At 32.8% G+C, this 23,997-nt stretch overlaps 3 protein-coding genes across 11 annotated transcripts; 1 reads left to right on the plus strand and 2 right to left on the minus strand.

Annotated features, from left to right (window-relative positions):
• Nucleotides 1-1,080: 1,080 nt before the first annotated feature.
• Nucleotides 1,081-3,057, minus strand: LOC105648587 (UDP-glucuronate 4-epimerase 3). The gene has a single exon (XM_037636169.2). The coding sequence runs from the start codon at nt 2,673-2,675 to the stop codon at nt 1,431-1,433; it is 1,245 nt and encodes a 414-aa protein (XP_037492097.1). The 5' UTR covers nt 2,676-3,057; the 3' UTR covers nt 1,081-1,430.
• A 10,718-nt stretch (nt 3,058-13,775) lies between these two features.
• On the plus strand, nt 13,776-15,132 carry EXL3 (EXORDIUM like 3). Its single transcript, XM_012235022.3, has one exon. It carries the CDS (start codon nt 13,898-13,900, stop codon nt 14,921-14,923), a length of 1,026 nt encoding a protein of 341 aa, XP_012090412.1. The 5' UTR covers nt 13,776-13,897; the 3' UTR covers nt 14,924-15,132.
• A 1,693-nt stretch (nt 15,133-16,825) lies between these two features.
• Nucleotides 16,826-23,345, minus strand: LPA2 (low psii accumulation2). Of its 9 annotated transcripts, XR_002286050.3 has the most exons (6): nt 22,833-23,345; nt 20,696-20,843; nt 19,601-19,722; nt 19,417-19,491; nt 18,288-19,336; nt 16,826-17,250 (listed from the first exon to the last, which is right to left on the minus strand). XR_002286050.3 is itself a non-coding variant. In XM_020685152.3 (4 exons), the coding sequence occupies exons 1-2, from the start codon at nt 23,278-23,280 to the stop codon at nt 20,698-20,700; spliced, it is 594 nt and encodes a 197-aa protein (XP_020540811.1). In that variant the 5' UTR covers nt 23,281-23,345; the 3' UTR covers nt 16,826-17,250; nt 19,378-19,416; nt 20,696-20,697. The 9 variants fall into 9 exon arrangements, 2 of the variants coding, with proteins under 2 accessions (XP_020540811.1, XP_089571692.1); XR_005177154.2 differs by lacking the exon at nt 19,601-19,722; XR_005177152.2 differs by lacking the exon at nt 18,288-19,336 and having other exon boundaries at nt 19,378-19,491.
• Between the last annotated feature and the right edge of the window lie 652 nt (nt 23,346-23,997).

Below are 23,997 nucleotides of genomic sequence, written 5' to 3' on the forward strand. Positions count from 1 at the left end.
AGTGGACATATACACTTCACTTCTTTCCTTAAAACTTTTCCAACTTCCTCTCATGCTATAGGATGAGATGCAATGATTCTAAAGAAATGGAGCAGAAGTCACGGAAAAAAACTCATATACAGGATATCAGGACTCTTAAAACCACTGCAGAATCATGTTTTGAGGGATAAAACTTGAATTGCAAAAGTTTAGCCTATAAGATTTATCTAACCATCATGAAATGGCTCTCTAAAATATTTGCAACATTCAGACAACACAAAGGCACCCACAACTGATTAAAGGTCTCAAAAATTTATTTTTTCTATTCCTCAGTAATCTTTAATACTATGATATCCTGTAGAAATCTGCCATTTGATCTCTCAGAATGTTCCCCAAAATAATAATTATGACACTACTATATCACTGGACCAAACAATTGAAATGAATTCTCCCACTTCCAACACAGATGTTGACCACATTTGTGAATCCCATATGTGTCTTCAACAAGATTAAACTGCTAATAATAGTTCAATTGGGTAGCAATGAAATCTATAGCATACTTTCATCTGACGACATTTTCTACATTTGATACTACAATTCCCGCACAAAACATTAATTGTTTGATTGTATATAACAAAAGAGATGAAAGACCATTGCAAGTGTTCTTCAAACAAACGATGAAGTTAATTGTGAATGGACAGGAAAGTAGAACAATATGTGTCATGAAGGGAAAAAGCTAAAAAATATAACCAATTATTAAACAACTATAAGAATATCTCGTGACATTTGATAATCGATGTTCATAGTATAAGCACAGTAAGAGAAAAAAAAAAGGACTTTTATGCTCGATTGAACATGACGCTAACTAACATTCAATCTTTAAATTGCCTCCTCCAATAACTTATTTTACCATTTGGCGAACCACGGCACTCATAGTTCTTTCAACATAAGACAGGCAACTAAGAAAACAATTCACAAAACGTGAAAAATCAAAACATATACCATCAAAGATCAATGCAGAGGTGAGAAAGTACCAGAAAAATCATCTATACACACCCTGTTAGTATACAATGATAATGAAACACTGTTACGGACAAATAATGAAACCCAAAAATAAGAAGTTCACTTATAATCCTGAAGGAGCACAATAACAATTGAGTTCATCGTAGTGAATGCCTAAACTATGACATTCTAATGAAAATAGAAGAGATGAACAACGAGTGAAACCAAGTAGAAGCTTATGGTTTGAGAAGGATTCTCCAAAAGCATGCATATCAACCACCAAATTCCTTTATAGTGGTTCAATAATTAACCCTATCATCATATCAGTATATAGCTAAATAGCTAAGTGAAAAATGAAAATTAAAGTAAGATATCATAAGAATCAAATCAAATATAGATTTATATGAACCTAGAACAGATCCATAAACGAAAAAAAAAAGCAGCTGCATTTACACATCACTTTTCTTCCCTGTTCGCGTGTAGTAATCAAGATACCACCGCACAAATTTCTTCAACCCCGTTTGCAAATCTGTTGTAGGCTTATACCCAAGCTCCTTCTGTGCCAAGCTAATATTCGCATGGGTAAACAACACATCACCGTTTGCAGGCATCGGCAGCACAACTTTCTTGGCCTTGACCTTCAAAAGCTTCTCCAATATATTCACAAGCTTACTAACCGGAACAGGCGAAGTATTCCCAAGGTTAAACACTCTCAATTGTGCAGGTCCCTTCTTAACCCCACCACTTCCTGTACTCTTCTTTGCAGTATCTAACGCACCCAAACAACCCTTCACTATATCATCAATATAAGTAAAATCTCTTGCCACCGAGAATCGATCGGGCCCTTCAAAAATCGTAATTGGCTTCCTTTTCAATATATCCTTCGTAAAAAAGAAATAAGCCATATCCGGTCGGCCCCAAGGACCATAAACAGTGAAAAACCGCAAACCAGTGATCGATAAACCATAGATATGATTATAAGTGTGTGCAATTTCCTCACCAGCCTTCTTGGTAGCAGCATATAGACTGGATGGCCGATCCGTTCGATCTTTTTCTGAGAAGGGTACTTTAGTATTGAGTCCATAGACGGAACTGGAAGACGCCCAAACAATTGCAGGCTGGGGATTTGCTGACTTGCAGACCTCGAGTAAACTTACAAACCCAGCGATATTGCTGTGAACGTATGATGCTGGGTTTTTCATTGCGTAACGGACCCCAGCCTGTGCTGCAAGGTGCATTACATGAGTGAATTGAACCAATTCAAAGAGCTTTTTCAACAAAGTCGGGTTATTGATGTCTCCTTGCACAATAAATACATCAGCGCGTTCCAAGAGAGAACGCCGAGCTTGTTTCAATGATGGGTCGTAATAGGCATTGAAATTGTCAAGGCCAACTACGCCATCACCCCGGCGACGCAATGCCGCGCAGACATGGGTACCGACAAATCCAGCCGCTCCTGTGACAAGAACTCTCAGGCCGCCTGCACGAGACCTGGGCTTTCCCGATTTGATTACCCGATTCGCCCAATCAGGATCACTGAGAAACCGGCGGTGGCCAGAATCGGAGGGGGAAGGAGAATGAGAAGAGTGGAGAAAGAAGAGGAGGATAAGTCCGAGGAAAATGCAGGTCCAAAAAACAAGTTTGGTAATTGAAAAATGGTAACGAAAGCGGTTAATGTATAACGGTTTGTCCATTGGGAAAAAGAAAATGAAAAAAAAAAAAAAAGAGTTAAAGTCTTTGTAAGTGATTTAGATGTAAATGTGGAAGAATGAATATGGGTATTGCATATGAGGGGAAAAGAAGATGAAAGAAAGGAAGAAGTATATTGTTCTTATCCTTTATATGGGTGTTGTTATTTTGGGTTTTGTTTGCTTTTGGGTTGATCTTTTTTTGGTTGCTTGCAGTTGGTGTTGTGCCCTTTTTGATGCCTATCTGATTGTAGAAAGAAAATACACAGATAGCTACATAAAGAGATAAAAGGAAGCCTCTGGCTGTGCAAAGCCAATGTTGCAGAGAATGAGAGAGAAGAGAAAGGTGAGAGGGTAGATTCAATGGAAAATTGATATCAAGCAGATAACTAGCTGGCTTTTTCGAATATATATATTATTGTTTTTTTAGAAATTCTGTTTTTTAATACAGAAACAAACTTTAATTTTTAAGATTAAATAATCTTTTAAATAATTCAGCTATTATTTTGTTTAAATACTTGAATTTTCAGTGGATATATGCTAATATACATATTGTTCAACAATTATGGACATGTTATATGTTCATGTTTATTTATTTATTTTTTGGAAATACTGTGTTTTTTCTTTTTGGAATCAAAAACTAATTTTTTTTAGATTAAGTAATTTTTAAATAATTCTGCTATTGTTTTCTTCAAATAATTTGATCACATATTTGAATTTCCAGTAAATATCTTCTAATTTATATTAATAATTTTTTCAAAAAAATTATGCACTAATAACAATTGTGTTTTTTTTTTTTTTTTCAAAGCAATTTTTCTATTTATATCTTCAGGAAATTTTTAAGTGTAACGGAAAAGAAAAAAAAAATTATTCAAATGGTGAAAAAAGTCTAAATACAAAGACTCAAGTGAAATGTAAGAACGTGTGGACTATGGACCATAGTCTTATAAGTTGAGGAGTAATTAATTTTTTGATACAGAAAAGCGTGTGGACCATCGTCCTATAATTATCTGCCTCTTTGATTATCGTTTTTTACTGCGCAATCTCAGCGAGGGATTTCGGGGTTTTATTTGATTTTAAAAATTGCAAATTAGTAACAAAATACCAAAATACTTTACAACGCACCATTTTGTTTCTTTAAATACTTTACAACGCATCATTAGTAAATCATATTTTATCTTTTTTTTAAGAAAAAAAATTGAAAGTTGTTAACTTTTTTTTTTTTTTTATATTCAAGGGTTAAAAATTAAGAAAACACTAATTTTATTTCAGCTTTATCTTTATTTCAACTAAATGAATATTAATTATTTTTTTAAAAAAAATTAAATTACCATTAACTACTCTTAAAGTAAAAATTTGTTAAATTTTATGGACTCAAATTTTTAAATTTTATGTAATCACTTTCGGACTAGGTATAAAGATTTTCTTTTTTATTTTTCCCAACACTTGCACTAATTTTATGTAATTCTCTTTAGATTGATAAAATGTTAGTTGAGGTTGTAAGCGACCTCAACTTTTAGTGGTGTGAAAATACAATTTTGATTTTCAAGAAGCGCACCTCGCTCGACAAAATAAAATTTTTTTTAAAGAAAAAAAAAGGTTTAAGCTTAATCTTATTGATAACAATTTCTTATCACATTTGTACTAGTTTCTTATTGATAATCTTAAGCTTAATTTTGCAAGCTTACAATAATCTAAATTGTGAATTTAGAATTTAAATTTCAACATTAAAACATGTTCTTATTCTCTCTCTAATATATATATATATATATATACAAAATACCACGGTAAAAGAAAGGCAAACAAGAAAAAACCAGCATCATCAGCATGTGAAAGTTGCACCAAACTTTAAGAACAAAACAGATCTGAATATCTGATATAGCCAGCCAGCTATTCATATACTAATTACAATTTATTATCAGGTACAAAAATATGCCATAAATCCTAGTTATAAAATGTCCTTGTTATTATTGCACATAAACCATAATTACAAACAGAGGCCGAGGCACCGTCCTCTCTGTTCAATGTTCATGTGACGTGGCCTAGTGGGCTTTTTTTTTTATTATTATTATTTTCAGCACCAAGCAAATTTATTTATTTATTTATTTTTTGCCATTTACTAAATTTTTTTTCCAAGGAGCATATAAGATATTGCCTTTTAAAATCAATACCAAATCATTTACTATCTTTTATTGTTTTTGTAATTGGTATTAGGTCAAACAGTGAATTAGTATTGCATGGCTGGCTGAAGCTAAAATTGGCAAACCCAATTTGCAAGAAGAATGAAGAATCCATTTGCAGTTTGCCCCATATGCGTGGGCCGAAAAGAAAAGGAGTATAGGACCGCTTTTCTTGTCGAGTAATTTATAGTAGATGTCCTCTGCCTCTCAACTTCAGGATAGTAGCCTTGAAAAGATGCTTGCCTCTATCCATCACCTAGGTTTCTAGATTCTTTTCGAAGAATTACGTCACTGAAAATTTCTTGTATTGTCCCAAGTCTTAATAGAGTATGAACAATCTTTTAAAACAGGTTTAAGAATAACAATGGTGTTGTGTGTTTCATCATCTACTCCCACAAATAGGCATCTTCTGTTTGCAGGCTCCCTGGAAAGGAGAAAAATCGAAAGATAAACTAAAAACAAACATAAAAGTGCAATAAGGGTGGTTGGTGACTTTTCTTGGCTAGCCCAGTAGGAATTAAACGCACGGCTGAAGCCCAATCCAATATTTCTCGGCCCAAATTGGGTAGAGTGTAGGCGTTTGAGTAGTTACAAAGTCTGGGCCGAGAAGGTCGTAATCGCTAAGCCCCAACGAATGAATTAGTGCTGGCGAGCTAGCGGATAATATGATTATTAAATTAGTGCTCGAGGTAATAAATTAATTAATAAACTAATAAGCAGAGATAATGATTATCATATATATGCGATGCTCAAGTACATGGAATAGAATCATTGGCCTTTTTAAATCTCCACACAATATATTTTTATTCTTTATTCCATGACCTATTATACTCTATGATAACTATTAATTATTACATATTTCATTCACAATTTTGTTTATTCATAACTATTCTTTTTTCTTTTTATGTAGATGCCTCTATTTTTGGTTCAAAGTGATATTTAGATAAATTCCTTTCGGCAGTAGTAATTTTAAATTTTAAATTCTTGACTTTACACGTGAAATTGATTAAAATAATGAGAAATTATTTGTAAAATAAATACTACAACTAACAGTCAACAGAAATGGAATAAAGAGAATCCAGAATAAGATGTCACATGTAAAGAAGATGTAATGGAATTCTCCACACGAGGAAGATGTGTAACATATAGGTTTTAGTACTGTGGAATATGTTGTTAGAAAAATTTAGAATTCGTTTAAATATCCAAGTCTTTAACTTGAAGATTCCACCATATCACGGGTGGGCACATTATTTTCCATTTAGTCAGCTTCTTTCCTTAAGTGATGGTGAATGCATTTAATAAATGAATTGCAGGATGTAGCAATCTTCATCTATTCCAAGCAGCCCTTTTCCATTTAACTTAACAGTCAGGTAATACAATAGTTGGGTACAGAGCATAATGAGAGCCTGACACTGTTGAAAAGAGCTCATCAGAGTTCAGTCTTCACAAAATCCACCAATTTAAGTCATATATTAACCCTAGTTTGTCCCTCCTAAAACCACTACCTGTCCCACCCCAGGCATCAAAGTCCAGCTTCAATTTCTTAATCCGACCCTCCCCTTGACTTTATTCGTCCTCGTGATCTCCTTTTTTTTTTTTCAATTTAGCACAGGATGGAGGTGGTTAATACTTAATATCAGTAGTCTCCGCTCTTACAGCCTCGACCGGAGCTTTAAAATCATTCATGTTAGGGCAAAATTGTTTTGACCTTACTTTTGTTGTTATCCTTACATATTTAATGATGATTTTGTTGGTTTCTTTCGGTTCTTTTTGTTTAGTCTCTTCAATCAGTTCGTGTCATCAACCATAATTGGTGGTTAAACCTTATCAGCACCATTGTTATATGCTTTATTTCAACGTGTTTTCCGATGAAGAAACTGTCCTTCAACTAAATAATTGTCGAAGGAATAGTGGGAAATTTTGTTTTATAGGTACCTAACTGCTAAATCTCGTGTTTGAAACTTGCTTAAGAGCTGATAAAGAATATTAGTGGGGCATTTTACTGTTAAATGCAGTGCCTAAAACTCCACATTATAGAACCTTTCATCTTTAATTCGATTGGGTTGTCACTAAATTTTGATCGACAGTTGCCCTAAAAGTTAGCTTTTGAATAGGCCTTATTATTATATCTTTATTAAAGAGATGTTTAACTTGTTTAAAGAGAGATGGTATTGCTTGATTATTTGTTTTCTTGCATGGCCTTCTCCATTAAGAAGCCAGTTGATTAACTTGTTTGGTTTCTGTTGAACCAAATACTACAAATGTTTCTCTATCTCTTTTTTTCATTTTTAGGGTAGGAGATAACTAAAACTTTCAATTGCGAAACTGAAGCAGAGAATGGAATTTAATTTATGACCATATACGAAATATCCAAAATTCTCATTCCACATGAAATTATGTATGTGAAAAAAAAATAAAAAAAATAGTGCATGTCAATATTTATGTTATAATATTTAACAACTAAAAATAATAACTTATTATTATCAAAAGAAATAAAAAAAATAACTGCTTGCCAACCGAACGTGGTCTGATCGGTCTTTTTACTAATAATAGAAATAAAATATTATGAGTTTGAGTTTTCTCGAGTACAAGAATTAGTCATTAAACTTTGATTTTTACTTTAGCATAATGTCATATTCATTGGAATTCAATGACCCGAGTCATAACATGATGATAAAAAGTAAATATTATATGTTTCACAAATAAAAAAAAAAAGTTTATAAACAAGTATAAGAGATAAGAGAGGAAAAAGAAGGTTATAAATGGTAGAGTGAATGTTTTTCCTTTTTCTTTTAAAAAAATTATTTAATGTAGGTGACATTATTTATTAACTAGATTAATGGGTTAGTCTATTAAGAGAAAATAATACTCCTTAAAAAAATATTTTATTTTTAGTATTATGCTAATATTTTCTATAATTAGATTCTGATAGGTCACCTCCAGTTAAAAAGAATTTAGTAATTAAAAAATTAAAAATTAAAATTTACATAACTTTAATAACATTAAGTACAAAATTTTGTAAAATTAGTCTTACATTAATAAGTACATATTAATTTAAAATTTATACAGTCTTATTATAATAACTTTGGAAAATAGTTAAATAAATAATTGCAACAAAATAATATGCCTTACTTTCTTTTAATTACAAAAATAAACACCGGCTTTAATTATTTACATCCTAAAAATTGAAAAAAAATCCGTAAAAAGGAAATAATCAGGGCGTGTGCTAGATTTTTATTTTCCGTACAATAGTGCGCATTAGATTTTTGCAAGAGACATCATATTTTAAATCACAAACATTTTGTTTCTAATTAAACTAAAATCCTATGTTTGCTCAACAATACCCCGATGTAACCTTGAATCGTAGAAATCACGCGCCGAACGGAAAGACAAGAGTCCAAAGCTTTACAGTTTATAACTTCACATATTGTAACTCTGAAAGTATGTAACCCAGTGACCCCGCAACGACACCAAAGTTTCCGCAATATTGTCGTACTGTGCAGTTGATGCGCGCGTGACAAATGACAGTGCCATGCACGCTTCTGTATGTTACAGTTGATTCTTGTGTGTAACCGAAGCAAAAGTGATCTCACATTCAACATCGGGACCCACAAATAGCTGCTCATAAAAATGACAGTAAAAAAAACAATCGAAAAAAAATCGAAATTGAGGACGTGATAATTTTAATAAATCATCTGATTTCTATAATTATTTATAAATATAATTCTCACATAATTTGTAAAATGAGTCATGCATTTTAGCTATTATAATAATTAGATATAATAATAATAGTATAGAGAGTAAAGAATTAACTGGAAGATTTTATTATAACAAATCCCATTTAAAGATCAAAAGTTACCTGACATAAGTAAAATTAAACAATTGGATAATTTAGAGAATGGATAAATAAAGATATAATGTATTTTACTAACTGCGTCGCTACAAGAGTATTAGATTAAGTATTTATAAGAGAATAATGTAATTTTTATATGATTACAAGCGAGTATTTTGGATCATTAAATAAAAATTTTGACAAAACTTTATATATTTTAAACAATATATGTAATGCTTGGTATAAATTATTTAATATATTTATAAACATACCCTTAGTATTTTTATTAGTCTATTTACAAAAAAAAAAAATTAATGCAAAATAATTTTGATTTCCAAGCGTATTTTACTAAAAAATTTGTAATAAAATCTCAAATATGAATTATTAGTTAGTGAAAAAAAAAATAATAAGTTATTATTTTTTCTCACCAACATTATTTTTATTTTCATCGTCTTGCTTCTATTTCATTTTGCAGACCGACCCCGTCACTGGTAAAGGATGGGCCCCAGGAGGCGGTGTCTGTTTCGAAATGGATTTCAGGATTTGCGATGTGCAGCGCAGCGCCTCTATCTTTCTTTGGCTGTGTATCATTGCGAGCCGCGCAAATTACTCCGTGATTGCCATTTGCCATAGAACACCTCCTTTTTTCCTCCATCCATCCACTTGTCTTGTGAGAGTATGATATACTTGTATAATTAATAATTCTACCGGAATTTATTTGTATATTCTTCCAATTCCTTTCGTTCTCAACATTCAATGCCCACAAGTTTTCATTTCCAGCTAATATCGACAATGTACGCATCAATCTTAAATTGGTACCAAGTATCTTCAATTTTAAGTATGTTTTCATTTGTTGTTTAGTTCAATCGTGAGTAATACAATTTTTATTTTATTTTCATTTGTTCTTTTTTTTTTTAAATATATTATTATAATTTGGATGTGATAGCGTTTAGATAATTTATTGTAAGACGTTCTAATAAAATTATAACCCGTACGGTTTAATATTTTTAAATTAATAATAGCATTCTGATTTATATGGATTAACAACCAATTATGGGATTTAAGACTGATCGCAATAGTTCCAATGTAATGATTGAATGAAATCCCTTGCGTTTTGGGATTTTACAACAATGATGAAATACATATCTGCAATCTCCAACTGAAATGATTATAACGGCCCTTTTGTAAACAAGATATATTTTTACTTTTTCATTTTCTTTCATCGAATTGAATATCATCCAAAAAACTCTAATAGATTGATGGGTATTGAAGAGCTAGTCTGGCTTTTTTTAGCCGGACACGGTTTTATGGAACCAATGTTTAATGATATTGCTTGTGCCATCATAGAGTTTCTTTTTTTTTTTTTTTTTTTTTTTTTTTTGAATCAAACGTTGGGTTCTTATGGAAAATACCCTATTTACAATATTTTTTAAAAGATTAATACCAGAAATTACAAGGTAAAAGGTGAAGATGCTAAAAATTCAAGATTGTTTTTTTAGGGCATCAACTTAGTCATCTTGACTAGATATTGCTTGCAATATTATTCAAAATAGTTACTTAGAAGATAATAAATTATATGACAGGCGGTGGTTTACTTGGTCTTTTCATTTATGTAAAGAGTGAAGATCTCGAGTTTGAATCCGCTGGACCATAATTGTTTTCACTAATTTGATAAATCAATAGGATGACAAATTATTAATATGTTATAATTGCCCTGTTTTAAACAAAGGTGTGTATTAAAAATAGTTTCATCTATTTTGAATTTCACATATTGCAATTTAACTCTAGTGTATACTTCAGATTTTTTTTTTTTTTTTTTTTTGACCCTTTGGGCTAAAAGGTGTTGCTATTGATTTTTCTTATAGTGCCTCCAACATTGGTCACCCACCTTTTTGTCTCAACTTCCATTGAAATTCATATATTGATATATTAGATTAATAACCCAATTATTTTAGTCTACTTTATAATGAAAAGACGAGGAAATAACGTAATGATTTGTCAATTTAAAAAAAAAAAAAAATTTTGAATGCGGATAAAGAAATATTCACCTTGTTATTTTTTTATTATTTTTTTAGCAAAAGATATTTTTATTTTATTATCTCAAATATTTAATCCTTCTAACCTCCAATAATACAATTCCCTTAATCAAATGGGGTAAAAAATTAAAAAAGGTAAAAGAAAGAGAAGTATGATGAAATCTATGATGAGTGGCCAAAAGATGTGCGACTTGATTTCCTTCACGATATATGTGATGAATGGAAGAAGAGTGAAGATGCAACAAGTCAGTAACACGCAGCAAAACCGAAGGACCTGCTCTAATCCACTGTGCCCGATTAACATGAGCAACTAGTTCCATACAATCTATTTCCACCTGGAGGGGATAACAACTTTTATCAATACTCCAAGAAAGCCCCCAAATCAAAGCCTCAAGTTCTGCATCATAAACTGTCCCGCCAGCAATTGGAAAACAAGCGGCAGCAATAAAATTACTATGGCTGTTTCGGATATTCACCTTGTTATTTTTAAGAAGTTAAAAATTAAATGTTAAAAAGTTGAAGGGTAAAAAAGTACTTTCATTTAGATTAGGAGAGTGATAAAGATGCTCTAGTTGTAAAAATAGGAATCCTCTTATTTCTTTAAGTGTTGGCTTTTGTTATAATGTAGTGGATTTAAATTCATTGGAGGGCACAACGGTGATTGAATTCCCTTTTCCTTTATTTCTCCAGCAATCCAATGGATTGGATGTTAAAAGAATCTAGATGATAGAAACAAATTAATCAAATTCAATCAATTTCAATCAATAATTTATGAATCTACGTGAAAAAATTTTTTATATGAATCGTATTCGAATAGACCTATATTGAACTGTTATATGCTTATTAAGTGGCCTAATTACCACTTGAGTAGATATTATATTTTATCTAAATACCAAAACTTATCATTGCTCCACGCAACTCAATCAATGTGTAAGCCAAATTTTTAAACTAATGTGAATATAAAAAATGCCACATTAAAGTTGGATTTGAGTATAAAGGAATATTTACCAACTATCAAACTTAGATTTTCCAAATTATTATTTAAACATGGCATTGACTTTTTAGGTAGGTATTAGTTAGCTTTTGGATTATAATCTATCGCGACACGTGATTTAAACAAATAGATGATTTAAAATATTTAGAGGATCATTATGTTTATAACAAATTAAGGTAAGTTTACAATATAATGTTTTAAGGCAGTTTATTTCCTAATGCTTTAAGCTCATTTCTTTTCTTTCATCTAAAAAAAAAAAAAAAAAAGAAAAGGAGGTTCCTACTTCCTACTTTTTGAGTAGAATAAAACATAAGAAAAGGTAAAAATAATTTTGGATTGTGAAAAGTACAAAAATGCCCTCGTTTTAAGGGAAATAGAAAACAACACGTGGGTCCCAATGCGGTCACTATCTGTGCTGTACAAAGGCTATTTTGGTAAATGAAGAAAGCCAGCCGGAATAGTTTGGACCGATTAAGATTTGATTTGAGAGGTCTCGTCAATCTTTTTTTGAAGAAGCGATCCCAATTCCCAAGCGATTGGTCGCGTTTTGCCCTTGCGATTACGGTAAAAATTTAAATTTTCTATTATTTTTTAAATTAAACATTATTTCAACTAAAAATTTCATCCGGTTATATGTTATTTTATATTTTTGTTATTAATATTGAAGGTTGTATTTTAATTTTTCATCAAAAAAAGATTTATTCAATTTATATATATATGAAGAGAAATGGTATAAATAATTTATTTTTTTTAAAGAAAAAGTAAGAAAAATTCTGAACCAACAAAATTCCAGCGCGTTATTAACTTGAGGTGGGTCGGATAACAGATCAGAAATGAATATTTTTGGTTGGAAAAAAATCGAATGCAGGTTTTGAAAAATTCGACTTTACCCATCCCTAGAGTTGGTGTCATGTTATGGGTCGTTAATAAACAAAATAAATCAATAAAGCAGATATTTGAGTTATTCCTTTTCAACCTAACTTCATATAACTCAATCCACATTTTGGTACAAATATTAATTACAAACAAAAGTATATGAACATATTTCTTCGCACTAGTGATAATTATTTACGTGTAATTTTTATTTTTAAATTTAAAATATTGATTTGATATTTTGATATGTGATTACATTTTACAAATTGAATGTTAACAGGTGAGATTTTATAAATTGAATTATTTAATGAATTAAATTAAAAATTAAAGATGCCACGGAAATTTTTATATAAAGTAAAATTATGCATTTTGCTATTAATCAATTTAAAAAATTGGTGCAACAATAAAGTAATAGTCAATATGAAAATGATAACAAAAATAAAATGAATATTAACAATATATGAAGTCAAGAATGTAATAAAATGTTATATAATATAATTAAAGATATTTTTAATATAAAATTTATATTAAATCATATCCCATCACTATTTACCAAAAGTTAATTCGATTCCGGCAGTCCAACACTTATGTCCCAATTAAAAAAAAAGAAGGATCCGAAGTTTTAAAATTGACCTAATATATATGCGAGTGGGTGAAAAACGCACAACCAAATTATTATGTGTAGCCCATTTCGTATGCTTTCTGATTTCACTGACAAGTCAGAAAATAAATTCATAATAACCCATTGCAAAATTACCTCCAGCAACTGCCACTCATTACTCCCATATTTCCTTAATCATCTTATTTATCTTCACCGTAAAAATTCTAAAATTAACCTCTAGTTTTGTGGTCCCTCTTAAAGACATAAGGGAAGAAGAAAACGACGTAATTCCCATATTGCCCCTGCTTAACATTTTCCCGCGCAATTGGAAACAGAAAGTGTAAGCTAAAATCAGGCGAGGGTCAGATGAGTTGAAGAGGACCAGCAACATGATGGTTATGATGCCCCTGCCCTTTACCCTCTGACTTGTAGGCCCCACTTTTCCCTTATCCCTCTCCTCTGCCTCTCCCTTCACTTTTATAAAATCTACCTGTCTTCCATTACCCGCAAATCAATGCCCCTTTCAAAATTTCAAATTTCTCTCTCTCTCTCTCTCTCTTTTCTTTTTTTTTTTTTTTTTTTTTAAAAAAAAATTTTATGTTTTCCTCAGAGTCTTGTCTTCTTCTACCAATTTCTTTTTCTATCTATATATAAATAATGCTCTTTTGAAGAGCTCAACACTTGGTCCTTATTTGCTTTCAGCTTCACTACCATGAACCCAGCACCTCACATTCCGGTGCTACTCGTCTTCACCGTATTTTCCCTGCTCTGCGCCGTCCCATCCGTTTTCGGGTGGCGTCCATGGCCCCACCTTAAACCAAACTCCTCTGATCTTCTCTACGATGGCTCCAAAAAATATGAGGGCTCATCAGAGTTCGTTCACTTGCGTTACCATATGGGTCCTGTGCTCACCGCTAACATAACCGTACACACAATCTGGTACGGCAGGTGGGAGAAATCTCAAAAGAAGATCATTCGCGAGTTCATTAATTCGATCTCAGCTGAACGTTCTAGCCACCCCTCCGTCGCCGGTTGGTGGAAGACCGTACAACTTTACACTGATCAAACCGGTCATAACATCTCGCGTACGGTTGTTTTAGGAGAGGAGAAAAATGACCGGTTTTATTCCCACGGGAAATCGCTCACGAGGTTATCGATACAGTCCGTGATAAAAAGTGCGGTCACAGCCAGATCAAAGCCGTTACCTATAAATCCAAAAAGTGGGCTATATCTTCTGCTCACGGCCGATGATGTGTACGTTCAGGATTTCTGTGGGAACGTATGCGGGTTCCACTATTTCACATTCCCTTCGATTGTTGGTTATACGCTGCCGTACGCTTGGGTGGGTAATAGTGCGAAGTTCTGTCCAGGTGTGTGTGCTTATCCATTCGCTGTGCCGGAATATATGCCAGGACTAAAGCCGAGAAAGTCACCGAACGGCGACGTAGGAGTAGACGGAATGATAAGTGTAATCGGTCACGAGATGGCTGAGCTGGCATCGAATCCGCTTGTGAACGCCTGGTACGCCGGTGGGGACCCGACTGCCCCGGTGGAGATAGCAGATTTGTGCGAGGGTATATATGGAACAGGGGGCGGTGGGTCCTACACAGGACAGTTATTGGAGGGTCATGATGGTGCCACGTATAATATGAATGGAATCAGACGGAGGTTCTTGGTACAGTGGTTGTGGAATCATGTGGTCAGTTACTGTACTGGCCCTAACGCACTTGATCAGTAAAATGTAATTTTGGTATTTTGTTATCTGGGGGTTTTATAATATGTTCATGGGTTGTATTTTTGATGGGTTTTTTTGAGAATGTAGGTTTTGTGGGGTTTGTCAAATATTGCTTATTTGGCTTTAAGGTAGTTAAGGTTGTTAAAAATGTGTAATAATATTTTACGTATACTGTTTTTGTATACAAAAATATATATTTATTTTTATTTTTATTTTCCCGCCTTATTTAAAAATTAGTAGATGACGCCAGTAAAGATATTTTCAGAAAATATCTTGTTCAACTGTTTGGAGATGGTAGTACAATGTACATCCAACAGTTTAACCACAGGAAAGGAAGGTGCTTGCTTAACTGTGGCTTTTATGTCCTGCGCGAAGACAGTTCTAGATGTCCAATAACTTTCCTCTCTCATCTTTATCAATGGGAGGTGTCAAAATTTGGATCAAACTGAATAATGCTTGGCAATTTTGTAGGTACGCAATAATGATTCTATAAACGTGCAACTGGATACGGGGCTCCGGACAGTGCTTCTACAGATTTATTGCCTCAACCACCATCAAAGATCCAGAACTTGTACCAGCAGATTTTTTGCAACTTCATATTTTTATACGTACACTTTTCACATTCGTTTAACATAATTTATTAGTAAATGCATAAAAAATTTGGCCTAATATATAAATTTAATTCTGAATTTTAGTCTATTCTCTTTGTGGCCTGCAAATTTTATAGGGCTCAAGAGTGATTTTACACTTTGACATTTTAATAATAACTGTCTCTAATTAAATTAAATAACTGATTCAATTATTTTAGCGAATAACATATTTATTATTGAAATGTTAAAGTGAAAAATCATGATTCAATCTTGACAGGTTCGATTCCTCCCACTTTTGATTTGCGAAGACTATTTTGTTTGGCAGTTTAGCAATCCTATTTTCAAGAATTATTGAATCGGAAGCATCTCAGGAGCAAAAGTTCAGAGACCATAAAGAAAAATTAATCAAAATTGAAGATTAAACTTATGAATTGTGACCGTATAATCTGAGCATGAAATATGATATGAATCCCTTTTTCTCCATTGGTCAAAAGTATATATTTATACGCATTCACTTTTCCTTTCCTTTTATCACATTTCGAAATTCATAATTCTTACATAAAATTTTCTCTCGGAAAGGTACCGATTAAGACTATAGAATGGATTTAATTATATAGTAAGAATTTTAAATTTTTTTTTTTGGGGGGGGTTGAATTCTGTACAACAAATTTGAATGGTGCAATTTTGCTTCAATGATTGTATTGTACAATGACAGTATAAAGAGACAAAAGTTTTAATTGGGCTGCAAAGAGGTTTGCAAAATTGATGTTGACACTGGAGCTTATCTCAAGATTTCCATGATTATATTACCAGGCCAAGCTTCCTATCCTAAGCATGGTGTAGAGGAATAGGAGTCATTTTCAAACGAGCTGTGGGTTTTAGTTGTATCTAAGGGACCCATTCACATTTACTTTGTTTCCCAAATTTTTAATATTTAACTTTGTTGGGATTTGAGCCACGAGCCTTTGATTTAGCCTCTTTCTTCTTTGAAATAACAATTTTTTGTATGCTTTTCGGTGTTCTTTTCTTCAGAGCGGCACACTTTGTCATGTACTCCAAAATAAAGGAATCTATCGTAACCCAGAATAAGTGAACGACCCCATCACTTCTTCACCATCCTTGGGTTAAAATAAAAGGACACAGTAATGGTAAACTTATGTAAGACCAATGTATTAAAACTTCAGATTCAACCCTTTTTCTCATTTCTATATAATTCGTAAATTTCTATCCTCCATAATTTTCTTTTTCTATCCTGATATCTCATGAAAAGAGAGAAAATAGCTAAATAAAGACATGGTCTGATACTATACTACCGTACAAAGTCATGCACCAACTTATTATATTAAAAAAAAAAGTGTCCTTATGTTTATACATGTACATGAAAATGTGAAAATGCACAACAAAGAAAGACCCTCGATATGATAAAAGACGCACAGTGTCCAGGGAAGACAGTAAGACACTGTTTTAGAGGAGAATATATGAAAGCATTGAAAATGTCAAGACATGGAGAAAACCGCCAACATCAAGTGCGTAAAGCTCAATACTTAATCAACTTGGACACGGTTAAGTCTTTTTCAGGATTGAAACCTGAAGTCCTAAAACAGAGCAGAGAGAATGGAGATGTCGAGATAATGTTTATAACAGCACAAGATGTGAAGATAAGCTGCCGCTAGAACCTTTTTTTTTTTTCCCTACCTTTCTTCCTTTTTCAATATTAATTTAAGGAGAGGAGAGTCTGCCCTGAAAAATAAAGACACCCAATTTAGTACATTAGGAGATGGTGACACTGCTAATTTCATTTTTTATTCAGATTTTAATCTCATAATGTCATCATAACACAACATAAGGAATCACTCATTTCATTGTCCAATTCAAACATACTAAATTAATGCAAGCAAATTTGGGAACCAGCTGGCTGGCTGGCTCTCCCTAGTTTCAAGTGGCATCATCAATATTTTTGTAACAGAAAAAAGAAGTTAGACAAACACGAAATGCCTTGGTTTGACTCCTGTTCCTGTACGAATTTGGAGCCACTCTCTTCTATAGAGTAGGTAAGGAATATAAAATATTAAAGCAGTAGCCAATAAAGAAAACCATAATATCAATTTCTAAAAGACCTAGTAATATAGAAACACTCAATTGGAATTCAGAAACGGTGGAAAAGTGGTAGCGGCGCCTGAACAATCTTTTTGACCCGAAACCCCTTATCATGCATTAAAAATTTCTCACTTGTACTTAACTTATTATTCAAATAAGTAAATAACAAGGAGAAAAGGACTAATTAGTCTATTTGCAGGCATGAAGTGCATAAAGTAATATTTCTGGTTGCAGGTGATTAAGATATGATGCATCCACGCATTGGCGCTATGCTATCGGTATGGCCTTATAAGGTCTGCCACACAAAAGCTTCAAACATAATTTAAGACGGAAGTAATAGCTGTTTATAGGCTGTAGCTAGCTAGTTGCAACTTCTTATTAACTCTATCTCTCTTTCTTTCTCCGTAGACAACCAAATTAACTAGAAAAAGAACAAGGTGTCATCATCAAACGCAGGGTAAAGAAATAAATGATGATCAAGAAAGGAAAAGAAAAAGAGCAAAAAAAGTAGAGAATTCTCTGCCCTGCCCACATCATGGAACTAATTGTCTAATTGATAGCAACGGAATAAAATTAAAATAAACCACCAGAGAGAAAAAGAAAGGGGAAAAAGATATATATATATATATATATATATATATATATATAAAGGAGGATAAGCAATAATTAGAAGAGGGGACCTTTTCTATGGCTCGTGTCATCTAATTTTCACACAACTTTGATGAATTGACACAAAAGAGTGCTTGCATTCAATTGATAAATTTGAAACCAGTTCGTACGCGTTAAAACTAACTGATTCGGTGGTCCATGAAAACAATCCCTGGTATCTCCTAGAGTGACGCCAGATACTTGAACTTCAGATACATACAACAGGAAGAAAAAACGAAAATAGAGTAAAACCTTAGGTTAAAGTGGCCAAACCGATAATAAGAGTTTTGAGGATAGACAATGTAACAAACTGAACTCAGTACAATAATATAGTACTAGAATGTGAAAACAACAGTTTCATCCTGTCATATTAGAGGTGACTATGCATGGTACATGTCAAATGCCTATGCTTACAATCGTGCATATCAATGAAGGCCTTCATGCTTAACACTACCTAGCAGGGTACGTTAGATATGCAAAATCAAACCGAATAAACTCTCATCACCCTTTTGGAGCCTACAATTCCGCTTTTATCTTCCCTGGATTCTGTCAAACTGGTATACTCTCAGTTATTATTGCTAATGAACAAAGCTATCATTTCACACTTTCTTCATTTATCTTCTCACCTGTTATTGACTCTTGACTCAATATAATGAACATCAAAAAGGTAAGAGATATACATGTAGGACAAATTGGGAAGCGCAACGTTGACACCCAATGGCAAATACCTCAAGTGTACTCGTAAAGTGAATTTTTTTACTACAACTTTTTTTTTGTTTGCATGTGCACTCATGAATGTTTGATTTAATGTGGAAATTGACGCCAAAAGTTCCTAGAATTCTTGAGGACAAGATTATTTGTTACAATAGCTAGTATTGCAACATAACCATTTATGGAAAGACATCTCCATTGTTTTCAAGAAATAATACATTAATACTGAAGTGAGAAATAGCAATAACTAAACAACCGTCTAGACATTATCTATTAAATGATTACTTTTCTTGAAATCTGACCCTAGTAATTTGCAGTCAATATGAAGAAGAATGAACCGCTTCATTTAATGTTTCAATGTACGGCACCACTGCATTCAACATGACCTTATTATGAGACAGAAGTTCATACCTGGATACTGTCAAAATATTAGAAAGGAAAAGGCCACACCTGCCACAAAAGTATTAAGGTTCCATGAGATCAGCTTCAGTAGAGGATCAAATTAACCTTTCACAACTTCTCAGTCTGCAAACAGATGATGTTTTAATTGCAAGATGGACTTAAAACATATCAGCCTTTCGTTATTAATGGTAAAACTTCAACCAAGGAATTAACTAAATCTGAACTTAAGTACTTGTGGAGATGAATGGTATAAAAGCAAGAGTATTATGGCGTTCAGAAACTATAGCAAACTTGTTAACTGCCAACACTGCTATATCCACCCAATCCACAATTGTCTCTGCCCACGCGTTGCCACTATAGGCAAAAAATAAAAATATAAGAAGAAGAAGAAGAATAAGTAAGAAAACAATGCATATAATGTGAAAAAGGACCCTAACCATTAAATTTGCCCAATATAGAAACAAACAGTTAAACAGAAATAATATGCATGCGAATAGATCACTTGAGAAGTTCCAGCAAGTCAAGATTACTTTCATATTTTTGCCAAAAGTTGAAAAGAACATATCAATTTCATCTCAACAATAAAGCAGCACAATAATTCTGGCGAAAAATGAAATTAGACAAAAAAAAAAAACAAAAATCTTCAATTGCTCAAACACAAGCTTTCGTGCTTTTCGTGCTATCTTTCTTTCTTTTTTATTTTTTTCCCAACACTTCTGTCTCACAGTAATTTAAAGCATATCTTCAAAAGTTAAATTGAGTTCCAATTTTTTCTACTTTTCTGGTCACCAGGTCAGATACATTTAGGTGCTGAGAGTCTGAGACTCCTATGTCAGAAGCACACATTCTTGTCAAATTTACCCCCTTATTCTTTTTAAAAAGTTGTAAACAAGTGAATTGCAATGGCACTAACATCCAGGACTTCAAATGCTCAGGTACTGCCATTCAAAAGAACAACGAAAAGTATAAACTGTTTGGGAGCAAACTAGTCAATAATTGTGAACTGTTTGTGTGCAAACTAGTCAATACTTCAGATATATCAGTTTCTACCACAGATGTGAACAAATAAGGGATAATGTAAATGGCCAGGTAAATATACAAGATAAATCATGCACCTGCTCTAATAGGCAGTTAGAACATTTTCAGCAAATTGAAAAAATCACCAGCAGATGGCTCCTTTTGAAGAAATAAAGTACTAAGAATTTCTCATACGATACAACTTTGTTAACAATAATGTCAAAATAAAGCCTAAGAAACAACTTTGAGCAACAACTAATCTACATAAAAGAATTGCTCATACAACAGAAATATTAGTAAATTTACAAACCATCAATTTTGGTCTTTAAGTTTCTCATTCTGCAGATACTTCAACACCCCATATGCAACAGTCCCAGCAACAAACAAGAAGACTGTAGGGGTGAAAGATGGATACAAATACTTCACAAAAAATTTATCCCATTCTTCAGGTAGGAAGCCTGTGGGGAAAAAAAAATTGCTAAGAAGTTATTCTTGAAATTTGGAAACAATATTGTAACATAAAGATCTGAAGAGAAACTAATTAGTTATTTTCATTATGACACTAAACTACCTTTACAAATCATGCTATTACTTAAGGTAATGAAAAAATAAAAAAAAATTAAGCCTTACTCAAAATTTGTAAGGAAAAGGAAAATATAAGCACTCAATTGACCACTTTCTATGGGCTGAACAACCTGTAAATTGAAGCTGGATATAAGCCTTTTATCATTAATTATTGGCCTAAAAATGTAAAAGTGAAGAATTTAAACACACTCTTATTAAATAGCCTAGCAATTCTTGCATTCTTAGCTCCACTAAATCTCAATCCTCAATTAATTAGAGTGGGAAAAAAAGACTATTTATCTACGTTCAGTTAAAGAGCCTACTCATTCCTGTATTCTTAATTCAAGGCTATCCCAATTTAGTTTAATTTAGCACCATAGATCATTTATTATGTCTCTCTGAAAGACTGCATATTTTTTTGTGCTGAGGAAAAGAAGACAAAAACTAAGGAAAACTCATTAACTAGCCAATGAAACAACCTCCATGGTGCAAAAATTGTCGTCTATTAGAGTCTACCTGTCTCCTTAAACAAGGACATCATAATCATTGTGCTATGAATTAAATATGACCAAAGTCATTGTTCATCAACAAATTTATTAGGCACACAGAATATTATCTTGAATGTCTGTACCAAGTTCATGTGCCTAAAATTGGAATGATAGAATTCACCACTTTGAGAATTTATGAATCTTATAATGCACAGAATTATCAGGGAAAAAAAAATTGAGGGAGCCCCACAAACTCTTTATAGCACCTAGCACCTCTAAATTTCTCTGCTCTTCTTATTTTTTTAACCTGAAGCATCATTCCTATACTCTACCGTAGTACCATTACTCTTAAACACAATATCTTCCTAGCCTTTGCATTGTTAACACATCCAGAGAAGCCTTCCAAAACATTTGAATGTTTGGTGCCAGAAACATCCTGCAACTTGTTTGCCTCCAAAATTTCATCTTTTATCACAAATATTCATTACTTATCTCCACTATCAAAAATATGTGCACTCAGCTTGAATATAATTCGAAACCTACCTATAATGAGGCCTGGCATGACCTACCTATAGTGCAAACAGACAGATTATGCAAATCTGTCCTGATGCACTTTTGTGTATATGTGTGAGTGCACATGTTTGCCAGTGGACACAGCATACAACTATACATTTAAAAGAAAAAAAAAAATTCATATGATGATAAAAAATGGATTACACTAAACTCCAATAGAACAACAGAAAAATTAATTTGTTAAGTTTAATATGGAAAATAAGAAGTAATTCACCAGAAAAGGAGTGGATAAACATGTAAATCCAGGGCACAAAAAGTAAAAGTAAGAGTAAATATTATTCAAGGGCACAAAAAATATTCATGTTAATACATATATCAAAAACTAAAGAAAAGAGAAAGAGGGGAGGACGGAGGGAAGAGAGAGAGAGAGACTTTTATCCTTGTAATGGATAAACATGCATCGCATAAAATTAAAAAGGAAATTAGATAATCAACGTTTAAAGAAAATTGCAAGTCAAAAAAAACTTCTGAAAGGTTAGACAAATGATGACCCAAACAAGGAGGCATCCACATTACTTTAAAAAGTCTAACAAGAACTTGGATATCATTCATCATAATGTAATTAAACCACCACTGAAATTTCCAAGTCATGCAACACGATGATAAACTTCGTTCATCAAGTTTCTAAACTCTCAAAATTATGGCTGTCTCAAAGTTAATACTAGTTTGGACTTGTCTAAATTATTCAGTTCAATTTGACCGTCTTTGTCAATTATGTTTTTAGCCAATTTAACTAAATTATCCGATGGCGCAGATGAATTGAATCCATTCAACAATAGATTTAACAAATTTATAATTTCTAATAGAACCCAATAAACTCACCTGATGCAGCGAGCACAATACCCTCTACAAGAATGATCCCACCAAGCCCCAACCAAGCAAGAAGAAAGGCACTCTCATTCTTACTCTGCTCCTTCGCTTTAGTCTCATCCACTTGGCTTACAAATGATGGCTTCTCAACCGGTGTCCGCCTAATTATCGATGCCCTTTCTCTTTTACCCTTCTGTTTCTTCTTACTAGTCACATCACTAGCACTTGCCTTATTTGGGTTTTTGGTTGAAGCTGCAGGAGATGATGACCCAAACCCTAGCCCACGCGCGGTTGATTTCTTGAGTGTGGCTGAGTCCTTGGTGTTTTCGGTGTCGGTAGTGGGATTTTGGGATTGAATTCTGAGTTTGGGTTTGGTTTTGGAGAGGAGGACAGGAGCGTAGAGAAGATGCTGATAGGATTTTTTGGTGAGACAGGATGGAGAGTAGATTTGTAGCGCCATTTTGAGTTTACGCGGTTACCGAATGCCCGTTATTTGCCGTTTTAGTTGGCTTCGCATTCGCTTTTTGGTTTATTTCAGTCACCTCCCCAAAAATTTTTAGAATAGCATTAGAAGCCTGCCTCCCGTTTTTTGTTTTTGTATAAGTGTTTTTTTTTTTTTTTTTTTTTTAAACTACCAATCGAGAGTGCCTTCTCATTCCTGTTAGATTAAAAAATTAATTCCTTCGGAATCAAAAGACACAGAGAAATTATTGAGAAAGAGATTATTAAGCATAAGTATCCAAAAATTTGCAATTTGTTACAACAATATCTTATTTTTACAATTTCTTATGTTATAATGGCTGAAATTATTGAGAAATAGATTATAAAAGAACATAAAATTTAATTTTGGAGATGGAGGGAGTATATTGTTGCAATTACACTCAATTTCAACCACATTGCAAAATATGAACATAAATATCTATACATCTATTATTGCACAAAACGTAAATCAATCTTAATTAATAAAAATGTTAATTATTTCGCGAATTTATTTTTTCTAATAAGTTATAAGGTAAAAATTAATAATTCTCTCTTCTCAAAAAAAAAAAAAAAAAACTCTCAATTTCGGAAATTATTCGAAAATAAAAATTTATAGTAGGAATCATTACATTGGCATTCCGGCCGGAAGTGGAGACAGGACAGGCCAGTGGCACTAATTGATAATAGAATGTAGTCC

The sequence above is a fragment of the Jatropha curcas genome, chromosome 10, assembly GCF_041381405.1.
Source record: "Jatropha curcas cultivar XTBG-Jc1 chromosome 10, XTBG_Jcur_1.0, whole genome shotgun sequence".
Taxonomy (NCBI): Eukaryota; Viridiplantae; Streptophyta; class Magnoliopsida; order Malpighiales; family Euphorbiaceae; genus Jatropha; species Jatropha curcas.